Source organism: Hemicordylus capensis, chromosome 4, assembly GCF_027244095.1.
Source record: "Hemicordylus capensis ecotype Gifberg chromosome 4, rHemCap1.1.pri, whole genome shotgun sequence".
In the NCBI taxonomy this organism is placed as follows: Eukaryota; Metazoa; Chordata; class Lepidosauria; order Squamata; family Cordylidae; genus Hemicordylus; species Hemicordylus capensis.
The window spans coordinates 111,906,406-111,922,321 of NC_069660.1; the positions used below are offsets into that span (position 1 = coordinate 111,906,406).

At 43.2% G+C, this 15,916-nt stretch overlaps 1 protein-coding gene across 4 annotated transcripts in view; it reads left to right on the forward strand.

The window, feature by feature from the left end:
* Window positions 1–15,916, forward strand: part of ST6GALNAC5 (ST6 N-acetylgalactosaminide alpha-2,6-sialyltransferase 5) — a 105,864-nt gene that overhangs the window by 665 nt on the left and 89,283 nt on the right. Inside the window, exons 1-2 of one of the 4 annotated variants that reach the window (XM_053249816.1) lie at window positions 340–509; window positions 792–1,058. In XM_053249816.1, coding sequence (XP_053105791.1) covers window positions 438–509; window positions 792–1,058 — 339 coding nt within the window. In that variant the 5' untranslated portion in view covers window positions 340–437. Of the gene's footprint in view, window positions 1–339; window positions 510–791; window positions 1,059–1,188; window positions 1,315–15,916 lie in introns of those variants that run through there. The other 3 variants (XM_053249814.1, XM_053249815.1, XM_053249817.1) reach the window with 3 other exon arrangements.

The window sequence follows — 15,916 nt, forward strand, 5'->3', positions numbered from 1 at the left end:
AGGGCTAAGGAGATCAGGTGAGGAGGGCAGGGGGTGACACTGATTTTCATCAGTCGCCGCACTTCTCACTGGGTTCTTCGGGCTGTAGCTTGATACCCTCACCCAAAGAACGTAAAATATCAACCAGGTGACCAGGTGTGTAGTGGAGCGGGGGACGGAGCGCCGGTCGTTCTCGGCTTCGCTGGCTGCTGGGGTGGGCATGGCCGTGGGGGGTTTCATGGAGCGCCTGCACTTCTGAATTTGCAACGACATCAGAAAGTGCGGTCCGCCCGCCGCCGCCCCCCCCCAGCAGCCCTTCAGGGCACTGCAACAGAGAGCGCCCGCCCAGCCCTCTTAGAAGTCAAACTTGCAAAGGCTACAAACAGAAGGACGCCCACTCTCTCCCCAGCAGGAAGGGGCTAGAAGGGCTGCCTCGAGGAAGTCCCTGCAGGGAGGAGATGCACTGTGCATGCACGCCCAGTGTTCTCCGTCCTGAGCCCGCACTGGCTCACGTCGTCTTCATGGTCGAGGTGTGGGTGCTCCACTTGCCGCGTTATTCAGAATGAAGCGGGCTGGGAAGCGGCGGGAAGAGGCAACGAGTGCGGAGAGCGGCGCGTTACACGGCGCGGGTGGAGGGGAGAGAGAGAGAGGGCGGCAAAGAAGCGGAGCTGCGGGAAGGCGGCTGCCGCTAAGCCCCTGCAAGCTCAGACTCTCTCTGCCGCCGCTGCCGGTCGTGTTTAATCTCCCCCTCCGAGCTTGGGTCCCCAGTCAGACTCTCTCGCGCTCAGTGTGTCTCCTTGTCCTCCTTGCAGCGACATGGATTGGCTGTGTTTTTAGCGCTCACCACCATGTGCACTAGCTTGTTGCTCATGTACGGCAGCATCGGTGGAGGAGGAGGAGGGGGCGGCGGCAGTGGAGGCGGCGGCGGCCGGAAGGAGCAAAGCCAGCAGCAGCAGGTGGCGGTGACAGCCAGCCAAAAACCGGAGAGCCAGCAGCCACCGGACAGCAGCGGCCCCCGACGCCTCCCGGGCCTCTCCTCTCCGCCCTTGGAAGGCTACATCAGTGTCCTGGACCACAAGGTGAGCACCGGGGTGGGGGAAGGAAGAGAGGGTGACTGCCTTGTCATTGGGCGCGCAAGGCAACGACTAGCTCGTGCACCTGACAATGGGGCTTCAGTTGTCCTCCTGTCCTGCTCTCGGGCTGCCGGATTCAAACGTTTGCGAAATGAGGTGGAAAATGCATATGCTGTGTTCCATCGGTTATGGGTCTCTTAAAAATAAAAAGCACGGCTATGCTTTTCTGAAAGGACTGAGGGCAGGCCTCATGGCAGAACAGGTGAGGGGGTGTTTTTAGGGGTTATGTTGCCCAAGAATTGCCCCTTATAATAATCCAGCTAAGTGCCGGTTCATAATGTAGGTGTTTTAACCTGGGCTCCAGGTGCTCCGTGGAATATCTTTGCTGCACTGAATTAATTTGCTTCCTGAGAAGCCAGAACAAAGTTTTTGAAAATAACTCTCCTGAGTACTTCCGCCCCCCCCTCTAATTTTTACAGCGCCTTATGAATGGGATGGGAGTCCATGAGTCATACTTGAAGATTTGGGGGCTCTGTAGCTGCAAAAAGGTTAAGAACTCCTCCCTAATGATAGTCTTTCATTATTTTATTTTTTTAAAGTAATACTGATGGGATTGTAGAGAACAAACACATCTCTTCTATGGCTTGTTAAATATGAGTGTTTCATCTGGTAGCTCCACACAATGGTTCACAGGACAATTTGAAAGGAGAGAATCTGTGTTAGAAGTTTTTGTTGCCTTAACCTATTTTCCGACAAAGCTCTGATGAGTTCAAGATTGCTTGAACTAGACAAGTAAATGGGTTCACTCTCTTTTGCAGAAATAGTTCTATTAAAAAGGGCTAGCTTTTAAAGGGCATAGCTTAATTTTGAAGTTGCCAACTGTAGGTCTATCTGGCAACGCCTGCTTCTAGAAGTAAAATCTGCTAGTTTGGTTTCTGGGACCTGGAACAGTGTTCTCTCTAAAAAGACTTATCTGTGTGCAGAATGAGTTTTGTTCTGGGCGGCAGTATCAAGGCAGTGTGCGCGCACCTGCATTCAGAATGGGGCCTTCCTGATTCAAACTGAGAGAGATCTAAAATTAACTGAGAGGACATTTAAAACAACAACAACTTGTGAGCGTGTGCATACCTTAGAGGGAACACTGGTCTGGAAAGACATAAAAGGAAAGATGGTTCAAATTCTTGCCTGGTGTTTGTTTATGGTGCATGCAGCCTAATGCTTTCCATGGTGACTTAGGTTACTGATGCTGAAAAGGTGAAGCTATACAAGCTCTATTTTTTTGGTCCTAATATGTGCACAGGAAAAGTCTGAAAAGACAAGAATAATATATTTTTCAGCTGACATTCAACTATATTTGGACAATGGTGCTGTCTGCCTGTCTAACCCCACTTTTAAGCCTGGCCTTCAGCCAAGGTTAAGGGTGCAAGTGCGCCCTTAAGCCCGGTGCTGGGATTGTGTGTGTGCTCCAGCTACTTGCAGCTTGAGCACACAGAGAGATGGGCACTTAGAGTGTCTGTCTCATGGGGGTATCCCCCAATGCACCTTGCTTATTATACAGAGTGCATTGTAGGATACTTGGATGCCAGGACGCATCCAGAGCTGCCTGGAGCATGGATGTAGAGGGAGGCAAGTTGGACTCTGCCTTCCCACCCACCGATTCATATGAAAGTGTAGCAGTGGAAATGTGGAAAGAGTTTTTTGGATTGTTGGACTGTGATATGTGAACTGTTTTTGTTAAAACTGGATAAATATTTGTATTAAAGCACATGGTACACATCTCTTGAGACTATGCCACTTCAGAATGAATTTCATGAAAAATTAGTACATCACTGAGAAGAGTTTTAGTCCAGCCTTCTCCCTGCATACTAAGGATGTTTCTGTATGTGTTTTGCCTTGTGTTGACATCTGTGAGCATTTAAACATATCTTCACCTTGGGACTGTATTGATCCACAAAGAACTAGAGCAAGTGTTTTTTGGGCGTTTTTTTGCATGTTAGTTGGCTGTTAAAGACAAGGAGATTGACCGTTATCTTGTAGTAAACAATGTTTTGTGAAGCTGTCTAACTGGTTGTCTTTTTAAATGTAAAAGATTTTAAAAAATTTAAATTTTATTATTTGCATGTTTACATGAAGAGAAACTAAAAGCACTATTCAAAGGCTTTTGAGTAGGTATGGTATGTGGGTGATATGATATGGATTCAATTGATTATGGGTTAAAGAAAACCTATCTTTCTTTCTAATATAAGGCTGTGATCCAATGCACATTTTACCTGGAAGAAAATTCCTCGTTCTAATCAACTGAACAAATAAATACCATCAGGTGCTGAAGGCAGTGAGTGGTACTAATCAAGCTACAGAGAGAAAGTTGTTGAGCTTCCATCACAACTTTTTCTGATTATTGAATATTTATCGTGTCTGAGTAGCATACATAATTATACTTAGCATGTGAGTAGGGCTTTCGATGTCAAAGCATCTCACGTGTATTATAATCCTCACAGCAGTCCTGCAAGATATGTGAATATGATGTCCATATTTCAGATGGGAAAGCTGAGTCTGAGAGGGAGTGACTGGCTTAAGGTTGCCTAGGGCATGTTTGGATAATAGGTCTCAGGCCCATGTGATTAAAAGAGGGATATGCTGAGTAAGGGCACATCATGACATATTTTCTGATGTACTGATTGTCCTGGTTTGTCTCTTTAGTGTGTGTGTGTGTGTGGGGGGGCTGTTTGCCCAAATGGCCACTCGATATGTGTTGCTAATAGATTGACTATTCAGACAAACAGTCCACGCCACACCTGATAAAATACTTGCTGAAGCAGATATAGAAATGATCACTCCCTTTCCCAGAAGTTGTTCTTTTAAAAGGATCTAGGTTTCAAAGGGCATTGTGCTGGGGTTTAAAGGATGCACTGGGAGCGCATCAGAAGAACCACTTGGAGCATCTCCTTTCAGTCATGCATGCTGGGGATTAACTGGCTGTTTGTGGCAGAGATGGCAGAGTTGATATTAAAACTGGGGACTGCTTGATTTGTAGCTTAGTCTGTTATGCTACACCTCTTCTCCATCTCTGCAGTGGACCTAGTCCTGACTGTATCTCAAAAGCCAGCAGCAGGTTTCCGCCTGATTTTATTGGAATGCTCACACTTTCCATAACCCTGATCCAGTGAAAGCAGTGTTGTGCTTTAGGGAATGAAATGGCAATCTGATATTTAGGGAGCTTAACAAAAATGAAGCTGATACCAAAAAGAAAATGGTAGCAATGTGCGAGTACTTTATTATGTATAGAACTGATAGAAAAAGAAACATTAGACTTAACACATACAAAATAATTGGATTGTTTTTATGTGATTGTGTAGATTTTTGGCTTTTGCTAGGTAGAACTGTCTTATCCACAATCTGCTTAATGTTTGGGTACTGTGAATAAAACAAACTTTCACATAGATATTTTAGAGATTGCCAGGTGTCAAAATTGACTTGATGGCACACTTTACCTTTAGAGGAATTAAACAAAAATGCCAGACATCAAAGGATCTTCAGAACAAAATGATCTTAAGAACGTTATGAAAATTTAATACCTATTCTTAAGTACTTTCAGAGAACATGATGACCATCATACTAAATTATTGGATCACAGTGTTGTCTGTATATAAATAAATGGATAAGAGAACAGTACAGTTAATTAAGTGTTTGATGAAAAGTCATTCTGCAAATAGTTCTGTATCTCCATAATCTTCAGTATACTATAGAAAACTGTATACTGGGACATAATTACTTTGTGTAAATAAGGGGAGGTAGGATTACTGGTGTCTGGGAACAAAGAAATTGCCCTATATTCTGTTCTGTGGAAAGCATTTTTAACAGATACACAATGTCACTGAAAATCTATTGAGAGTACAGTATTTGTTTTTATTTCTGATGCAACTTAAAGCCACTACAGTGGGTGGTGTATTCCATTCTACTACTCAGTTTGTGATTTACACTGTTTATTCCTGCTCATGATGCTGATGAGTGTAGCTTTCAAATTTTTTCTCTAGAGAAAAATTAAAAAAAAGTTGTGTAGGGGGACTAAGTTGTAATAATAGAGTCTTTGCTGTGTTACAGATCCACCAGGGAGACATCTGTCTTCTAGAAAAAAACCTTTGGGGTGATCTCTTGTTTCTTATTAAGAACTCCTAAATTCTTAATCTCTAATTTAGGTGGTTATAGATTACTATTTTGTCATACATTTACCATATACGCAATAAAATTCTGCATGCTATTCAGGAAGGTAACACAGACAACCAAGCTATACTGAGAAAAGTAGCTGACTGATCTGTAGGTCTTTCTTGTGGAATAATTAGCCCAGAAGTTGGACCAACCAATCAAGGAACCATTTAGTTTGTTAATTACCTTGCTGAGGCTAGGATTAATTCTCATTGAACACAGTGGACCTTCTTCTTAGTAAACATGTGTAGGATTGCACTGTTAGTATCCATCTGTTTTATCATCTCTCTGTGGATGATATGTTGAAGGTACTTAATGAAGTACTTTCTTTTTAGTTTGACCAAATAACATGTACAACTTGCATGCTGTTGAAAATCTGGTTGCTTGAAGAAAGGGATAAACAGATAATGTTTGCAACAATCATCTGGGTACAGTAAATGGTTTCTGCAAACAGATATATTCTGTGTTCACAAACCAGATTTTGTTCTGCACACACACACAAAGGTTGGTGCGTTCACAAACCAATGCACAGTGTTGTTATAGATCTGGAAGAAGGGCCAGATGACTCTTGGCATCTCTTGACAGTTGCAAATATCTACCCTATCGTATATTCCCACCAATAGTACATATAGTACTAGCTGCACATAGAACCCTCTTGTGTTTGGGCTTCTCTGGATTGAGATCACTCTCTACTGTAGAATACTCTGTATGGAAGGGCAGTGGCAGTGGCAATACTCGGTATGGAAGGACAGTGGCAGTTAAAATCCTATTAAAACGTTACAGTTTAAATGTGTGATTAATGAATGACTTGATTAAGCACATTTATTAATCTGGAGTTATATTATTTCTTCAGACTTGGAGAATAAAACAGCGAAATCCATCAGTTACATTTAAAATGTAGTGAGATGATTTGAGATTAAATCAAGTGACTGAAATGTATTTTACAAGGCTTTCCTTTGGCATTGGTAAGCTTCAGAATTTAGTCACGTGACCCTGGTTGTGGACTGATTGAATCTGCTGTGGTCATGGGATTGCTCTATCTTGAAACCAAGGCCACAGTGTGCACCACATATTTTTATAGCATCATTTCTGATCAAGTATAAGAAGCACAATTGTTTTACTGCATGTTCAGCATGGCACAATGTTTGGCTCACAAGCTAATGTGTACCCAAGCCATAAATCAGCCCCTGTATTCAGATGTTGACTTTCTCTCTGTTCTCTTTTTGCTACCAGCAGAATTATCTATTTCTCTCAGCTCAAGGAATTGCATTACTGATTCATTTTGTTCTGATTGTTCTTGCTTAAACTTTCAGCGTGCATTAAGAGATAACATTCTGTCTGTATTACAAAGCAATGGAACAAAGATAGAAAACGGTACCTCTTGCTGCATGCCAGATTGCTGGTTTCTTTATAAGCAGCTGTCAGTCTGGACTTGGCTTCTGCTATATTTGTAACCTCTTGAAAAGCTTTATTCATTTTTGCTCCTAACTACAGTATATCAGTCAGCTCAACATGTTAGGCATGTTCTATGGAAATTCAGAGAATCATATACTGCTCTCCTTACTGTACCTGTTACTTGGTTTGACTGAAAGGTCAGGCTCTGTCTCAGCAAGAGAACTGTTTTGTGTGTGTTCAGTAGGTTCAAATGCCATATAGTTAAGGCCTAGAGGTGTGGCTTAGGTTGTACTATACTGTGTATAGATAGTAAAGAGGCACACTGGGTAGAAATATGATCACGACTTTCCAATAGATGTAGTAGCCTGTGGAGCAAACCAGTATGTGGAATTCAAAGTCCAGAAAAGGGAATTGGGAACAAGACAAGCTGGCAGGACACATAACTAACAGTAGCAAGATAAAGTAATAGCGTCAGATTACTCAGACCTCTGTGATCCCAGAGGCTCTACATAATGTAGACGCTGGTCCTCATATTTCTTCCTCTTCCTACGTGGTGAGAATTTCAACTCAGCTTCTTGCTGCTAGGCTGGAAAGTTCTGTGCGCTCTCCTCCAGCAGCAGTGACTTATAGTGCTATTTCTAAACCTCGTAAGTAGCAAGTAGCCCCTTAACTTCTGAAAAATTAAATAAGTACTTCAATTTTCCAGTAGGCTTTATATTTACATTAATGTGTGCCATACATTACTTTAAAGAAGAAAGGCAGTGTATGTAGACAGATACATATTGGCTGTGATAGGACAGACATCTAGTCTAGTGTGAGTAGGGTTGCCACCTTTTATAATGGGGTTCACAATTTGAGTATGGCCTTGAGCTTGAAGTGATGTTTGCAAAGTGTGGCACGCCAAATTAGTGATGGGAAATATAAAGTGCTGTGCATTGTTCAGCGTGCTTTTTTTCTTTTTCTTTTTTCTTTTTGCCGATCATTTGGTGGGTTGGGAAGAGATGGTGTAATGGGAAAGTACGGTGATGGGGAGGGTGCAGAAAGAGAAGGAAGGGGGAGAGTGAGTGGACAGGTGGCTAGTAGTGTGTCCGAACCGGTCCGGCGGCCATTCCAAAGAATGGCCAAACTGCCGGACCGGTCCGGCCCTGCCTGGTCCGGGTCCGGGTGGGGGGTATGCCTTTAAGGGCGGGAGGGCTTGCTTAGCCCTCCCGCCTCCTTGCCCCCGCCAGCGCCCGTATTTTCCAGTATAGGGGCGCTGGAAACCAGCCGCCCCCCCGCTGCCGCCGCCGCAGCCGCAGCCGCAGCAGCGAAAGAACTCCCAATGGTACTGCCAGCCCTCCCGCCCTCCCTCCCAGCTAGCTGCCCGCTCACCGCTCACCCGATAGGAAACGAGAGGAGCTCCGGCACAGAGCTCCTCTCGTTTGGAAAGCCTCCGGCATAATGGTGTTTTGCGCGCACGGGCATGCGCGCACCGCAAAGCACACCATTCGCCGGAGGCCCGGTCTACCCGCCGGGAAACGGCCAGGTAGACCGGGCCTCCGGCCGCTCGGTAGACCGGGCCTCCGGCGATCGGAGGCCCGGTCTACCCGGCGATCGGAGGCCCGGTCTACCCGGCGATCGGAGGCCCGGTCTACCCGGCCCTTTCCCGGCGGGTAGACCGGGCCTCCAGCGAACGGCGTGCTTTGCGGTGCGCGCATGCGCGCGCGCGCAAAACACCATTATGCCGGAGGCCTTCCAAACGAGAGGAGCTCTGTGCCGGAGCTCCTCTCGTTTCCTATCGGGTGAGGGGTGAGCGGGCGGGCGGGCAGCTAGCTGGGAGGGAGGGCGGGAGGGCTGGCAGTACCATTGGGAGTTCTTCCGCTGCGGCGGCGGTGGCAGCGGGGGGGCGGCTGGTTTCCATCGCCCCTATACTGGAAAATACGGGCGCTGGCGGGGGCAAGGAGGCGGGAGGGCTAAGCAAGCCCTCCCCGCCCTAAAAACAAGGCCCCCCTTCGGTGCAGGTCCGGACTTCTCCGGACCGTGCACATCACTACAGGTGGCACTCCTATCTACTGGCATGAGCCTCAGGAGGGAAGATTGTGACTGCTCTTTTTCAAAAAAAAAAAAAGGTGGCTGACATTATTATTATTATTATTATTTTACACAGTCAGACAGGTGTTATTGACTGGTTTGTTTATCCAGACATCGAGTCCTTCCTAAGGACCTGGGATGCCAGCATTTTATTGTCTATGTTGTTGCTGTTGTTATAGATATTGTTGCAGAATATAGGCTGTTCCCAGTAAAGCTGCTTTTTGTAATTGGCTGATGGTGATTTCTGTGGCCCCTATGGTGTTGAGGTGCTCTTCAAGGTCTTTTGGAACTGCACCCAGGGCGCCAATTACCACTGGGATTATTTGGGTCTTTTTCTGCCATAGCCTTTCAATTTCAGTTTGTAGATCTTTATATTTTGTGATTTTTTTTCTATTTCTTTTTCTTCTATTCTGCTACCCCCTGATATTGCTATGTCGATTATTTTGACTTGTTTTTCTTTCTTCTCAACTACAGTTATATCTGGTGTATTGTGTGGCAGATGTTTGTCTGTTTGGAGTCGGAAGTCCCATAATATTTTTACATCTTCATTTTTTTCAATTTTATGGTCCCACCAATTTTTGGCTACTGATAGCTTGTATATTTTGCAGATGTTCCGGTGTATCATCCCTGCTACTTTGTCATGCCTTTGTTTGTAGTCAGTCTGTGTGACCTTTTTACAACAGCTGATTAGGTGGTCCACGGTTTCATCTGCTTCTTTACAAAGGCGGCAGTTGCTGTTTGTTGTTGACTTTTCGACTTTGGCTTTTATTGCATTTGTTCTTAGTGCCTGTTCTTGTGCAGCCAGTATTAAACTCTCTGTTTCTTTCTTCAAGTTGCCATTCTTAAGCCATTGCCAGGTCTTGGTAATGTCTTATTTTCCACTTATATTGTGCAAATATTGACCATGCAGGGGCTTCTTTTTCCATTTTTCTGCTCGGTTCTTGACTTGTTCTTTCTTGTAGGCCTGCTTTGTTTCATTGGTGTTGAATAGTTTCTCATTATTGACCATTTGAAGTGCATCTTCTTCACTGTCCTTTATATATTCTTCAAGGCCTCTTTTCTCCTCCTCTGCTGTTTGATGGACTTGCAGCATTCCTCTTCCACCTGAGCTGCGAGGGATGTATAGCCTATCTACATCACTGCAGGGGTGCAGAGCATGATTGATTGTCATGATTTCCTGGTCTTACAATCTAGCGTCTCTAGCTCTGCCTGGGTCCAGTCTATTATTCCTGCAGTGTATCTGATAACAGGTATAGCCCAGGTGTTTATGGCTTGTATGGTGTTCCCGCCATTGAGTTTGGATTTGAGGATTTTTCTAACTCTCCTGATGTATTCACTTCCAATTTTTCTTTTAACTTCAGTGTGTGCGATGTTATCAGCCTGGAGAATGCCCAAGTATTTGTAATGTTCTTTCTCTTCCAGGTTCTTGATCTTGCTTCCATTGGGCAGTTCTATTCCTTCTGTTTTTGTTATTTTCCCTCTGTTCATTATTAATGCAGCACACTTGTCTAGTCCAAACTCCATTGCTATATTGCTACTGAATATACGGACAGTGTTTAGCAGTGATTCGATTTCTGACTGGGGCTTTCCATACAACTTCAGATCGTCAATGTACAGCAGATAGTTGATTTGACTTGATGTTTTAGATGTTTGGTATCTGAGGCCTGTTTTGTTTAGTATTTGTGAAAGTGAAAGTATTTTGTTTAGTATTTGTGAAAGTTTGTAATCATGGCGATTACAAACAGAGGGGATAGTGAGTCCCCTTGGAAAATGCCTCTTCTAATGCTAACCTGTCCAAGTGTCTCTCCATTGATTGTTAACTGTGTACTCCACATGCTCATTACTTTTTAAATAAATATCTGAATGTTTTTGATGACACCAGTTGTTTCTAAACATTTTAGTATCCATGTGTGAGGCAATGAATCGAAGGCTTTCTTGTAATCAATCCATGCAACACTTAGATTGGGTTTTCATCTCTTGCAATTTTCTAAAATCATTTTGTCAATCAGCAGCTGGTCTTTTGTGCCTCTGGTGTTCAAGCAATTTCCTTTCTGTTCAACTGGGAGCTTTTTGTTAGTTAATAAGTGTTGCATCACTTCATCTGCAATTATTCCAGTTAATAATTTGAACATGGTTGGCAGACAGGTTATCGGTCTATAATTACTTGGAACTGCAGCTTTTGCTGGGTCTTTCATGATGAGATGAGTTTTCCCAGTTGTTAGCCATTGTTCAATATCACCTATCAATATCATATTATTATTATTATCTTACATCTTATATCCCGCTCTTCCTCCAAGGAGCCCAGAGCTGTGTACTACATACTTGGGTTTCTCCTCACAATAACCCTGTGAAGTAGGTTAGGCTGAGAGAGAAGTGACTGGCCCAGAGTCACTTAGCAAGTCTCATGGCTGAATGGGGATTTGAACCCAGGTCTCCCCAGTCCTAGGCCAGCACTCTATATATGTGAGTTGTGCAAATGTTGTATTTTTGTGTACATTGTGTTACACAAGAGTAAGCTAATTGGAAATAATGTGTATGTTGTCTTTACATCAACAACATAGCTCATTTAGGCACATGGCACAAGCACAGGGTTTAACTTGTCTCTCAATGTCTGTTTTGTTGACTGTGCCCAATTCCAGCAGCCCGCTATTGACTAATCAAGGCAAACTTTCTCACTCCCTCTTCCCTCAGCTGTTGGCCAGTCAATGGCCATTATTTCTTTCTACCTCCCTCTCTCCCCACCATCAGTTATTGACTAATATTCTTGAGGCAGGCTTTCCCTTCCTTTCTGCCCCAGACCCTATTGCTCACATCTAGGCAGTAACCAGCAGCAAAGGCAAGCAGGCAGTCTTCTGTCCATCCTTTTTCACACTTCTTCTTTTCAATTTCCCCTTGTCTCATACCTCCTGCCTGTGTCTCATCTAGCTGCAGCAGTATGTGTACCATGTGTTGAAAAACTATTATTTATATCCTAGTTAATAATATCATAAGGAAGTGTAGTAGTGCTACATAGAACTAATCAGTGGTTACTGCTACTCAGTTGCTGGCCACAACCTATATTTAAAGCATAATATTATTCTACATAAATTCATAATCTATGATGGAGCTACCCATCACACAATCTGCCCACAAGTCTGAGAATATCCTTAGTTTCTGGAAATATAAAGATCAAAAAGTTTGAACGGCCTCAAACTGGCTATTAAAAAATTATAGTAAAATTGTTTTTTAAAAAGAGGAAATTTTCATGATTATAAAAGAGGTGTACCATTTACATGCAATACAGATATATTTTTCATATTTTATATCACAGGAAAAGTAAGTTAAGAAGACACGGTTAGCTTTTAATGTGATCAGCCAGAACAGAATTTCCTGGCCCATGAGCATTTAGCTCAAGGAAAATGTGGGATCACATTGAGCTTCCTTTTGCAAGTCGCCTTCTACTTTAACCTCCTCTGCATTGCTCAGAGGAGATAATGGCACCTGTGAAGATAATGGCACCTGTGAAACAAAGGTGGCACTGATATTAAGGACCATAGTGTACTAATTTAACTCCTAATTAGGGTAATCTACTCAGCTGAGCTTTGGAGCTGATATAAGTTGATGAGATAGTCCATTCTCAAGATGAGACTGTGAATTGCATTGTCTCCTTCTGTCCTGTGCAGTGTCTTCATTTATTGTTCTTCCTGTGCTTCATGGCCATTGTTATGGAAGTATAATCTTCCTATACAAATAAATATTCTATAGTAATCAATCTTTATTTATATTATAGGTATATCATAGACCAGCATAAAGTATAAGTGCGATTACATGTTAAAAGTGAGAGTAGATAAAAAGTGATTACATATAATACAAAAAATAGTAGATAATACACCAGAAGCATGAGGGCACAAAAGCCTGAAAAGTAATAAAGAGTCATAAAAATGCATGGGGGTGGTGGTGTATAAAATGTATGTAAAAACATTGACACGACAAGACAAATACATAAAAGCATGAGTAATAAAACTGGATAACAGCCAGACTAAAGGCTATAAGGAGCAGTAAAAAAGGGAGGAGCGTTAGTCTTTCTATTGAATCAGTACTGAGTGAGCAATTGTAGAGCCTGCCCTGAGTCACCGAGGGTCAGATTGAGGCTGATAGGACTCACTGCCTACCATCTGCTGATGAATGCTGATCACAGCCACACAGTACCTGGCAACGCTATATGTGATGGCAGGCTTAGAGTCAGAGAACAGCAAGGAATAGGGATGTGCAAACTGGTTCGATGTCAGATGTGTTCGATGTCGAACAGGTTTTGTTCAACCGTTAGGGGTCAAACCGAATCATCCCCTGTTTTGTCCGACCCCGGGCCGAACACGCCCCTGACTGTCCAGGGGGATTGCAGACTTTTTTTAAAAAAACGTACTTACCCCCTCTGAGGGAGTTGTTGGAGGCTGTGTGTGTGGGGGGGATCCACAGAGGTTACGTCTCCACCTGCTGGCCTCCCATGTTGCCCATACTGGCCGTCCAGTCGGCGCAGTATTTTGGAGGCTGCTGAGCCTGTGCAATTGGCCTCTGTGTGACCCTCCACGGACACCCCCCCTCCCACCGCTGCCTCCAACAATTCCGCCAGAGGGCGTAAGTAAACTTTAAAAAAATGTTCGTAACCCCCCCCCGCCCCCCACCAGACCAAAGTGATGGGGTTTGAGGGTGTGCCAGACTAAAATGGGCTGGTTCGGTTTGGGTCTGGTCCAGACTCGAACCGGACCAGCTGGCTCCGTGCACACGCCTCCAAGGAGCTGTAGAATTGGCTCGAATGACCTGGAAACTTGCTTAGCAATGGAAGGATGAGGGAGGCACAAATGTCTCTATAGAACAAACAGTAGAGGAGAACATGCTCAGTAGTTTCGATCTGCCCTGAGCCACAAGGGCATAATTGCTCTGCAAATGAAGTCCTTTATATAATGGCCTTCTAGCACTGATGAAGTGAGGCCATGAAAGCAAATCAGAGTTAACACCCTTTTGTGCTTTGGAACCTCCAGTTGGGTGAGCTATGCTTCTGGAGAAGCAGAATATCTAAGCCCATCACTAATATGAAATTTTGGGACCCTGCTGAGATCAGTTTGGCTTTCAATGTCTATAATGCGCTGCTTGATGGTTGCTTTCGCCTGGTCGTAACCCATGCTGAACAAGGTCAAGGGGGAAAGACCCAGGGTAGCTATTTTTGTCTCAGTTGTTTGAATCCAACTAGATTGGTAATCATCGTGTAGGGTTAGGGAGGCAAGACCATTTGGGCAAAAGGATAATCTGAGCCAATAACAGAGGATGGCCATCCACACCCTAGCCTCCAGCTTGATCAGGCCTGTGTCCAGGCGCAGAATGGCATTGGAGATAGTCTGTAGATATAAATAAGTGTTATAAATATAACACTTTTTGGTTCTCTTATGCCTGGACTGTGGAATAGTGTGAATAAGCCCATCGGATGTCACAGTTTTAGTCACTTTCCTAGTTCTCTGGACGATAGGGTTGTCAAAACTGCTCATGATGTAATACATATGTGTAATCTGTAGCATACTGTTTATGTAATGTAAACAGTGTTCTTAGTTACAGTTTAGGACTTCTTTTGAAGAAGACATCTTGCTATGTCAAGTCTGAAAAGGAGATACATAGTACAAATAGTTAAGGTGTGTTAAATAAGTTTTTAATGTTTGGCTGGATCCAGTTAGTGATGACTAAGCATCTTTGAAATAAATAAGACAAGTTAGTCATGATTAACTCAAGTCCCATTAATTCATTGGGACTTAATCTTGACTAACTTATCTTGGATCCTGCCTATTATCTCTTTTAGTAGCCCAAGGATGCCACATTTAGCAATGTGGTTTAAGAACTTTGCACTTCTGAATTCTTTTGAAAGCACTAGTGATGTTGAAGATGTAGTCAAAACAGCATTATTGAACAGGCTGTTTGGTAAGAAATAGCATGGAAAACTGCAAAGATAATGGCTTGCAGCAAATTTTGAATAGTGAATATGCCTTTTTTCCTTCTGGATGGTAAAATCTGCCTTGCCAGCCATGTAAATGTAACCTACACTTTGTAGCCTGTTCAAGTGTGTTATTAGTTCACGTTAGATTTGCTATGGCTTTAGAACCCATAAAATAAATATTTTGTAACATCCACCCTCTGCTTTATGTTAAATTTGAATAAATTTTACCCTTTGGTTACGGGAAGGTCAGGAGTAGATGAAACAGTTGTAATAATACTGGATAGCATATTAGTCCCTGCAGTTTTCTCTAAGGTAAAATAAAATTCAGCTCTGAAGAGCTGTGGAAACATGTACATGTATATATGAGCCACAGCGTGTAGGGGAAGCTTAAGGGGAAAATGTTGTACTTGGGAAATTGTTTAGTGAGAAATAGTCGGGTGTAAAAAGGACATGATGGTTCTAGAGATGGTATTTTATCAGAAGGAACATGTTCTCTTTCCAGTCCTCCCCATTGTGTTAAAATAGGTTTGTCCTGTTGCTTCAGGCTCTAGTGCCTCTTAGTGTTTCCCCACCTCTTCAACCCAATTTTAATTTCATTCTCTGTGTACAAATCTTTCTTCTGTGTTCCAGTGAATTGTACCTCCATTCTCTTCTAACATTGCACAGGATTAAATATGTGGCTATTAGTTTCATATCCTTCTTCTTTTTTTTAGTTATCATTATAGGCCAGGATTTGCACAACTTATAACCCTCCAAGAAAAATACAGTTTGATTAAACATCCTGTTCTTACTGCTTGCTAGGAACAGGGGTGCTGCATTTGGCTCAGTGGGTCACAAGTTGTACAGATATGTTATGGACCCAGATCACAGGAGTCTGTCTTAGAAATATTTGAACTTCCTGGTTTGTCTACATATTCAGATCCATTTCAGAAAGCCCTTCTACTCTGCCCAGCATTCTCAAAGCTTTTGTGATCCTTCCAGCAGAGAGACTCTAGACTGTAAGCACTGTGTTGCATTAAAAAGACACAACTGTGCACTTGGCAGTCTCATCTTACAGTGAAATGGATAAAAATGGGGGCTGTCACTGATTTAAATAAATCTCACTTGATTAATTGTATGAGTTTTAATTGATTAATTAGTTTATGCAGGCTGCAGTTGTATGCCCTTTGTTGGCATAAGCCCCATTGAACATAATGGGACTTATATCTGAATGAACATGCATAGAATTGTGCTGCAG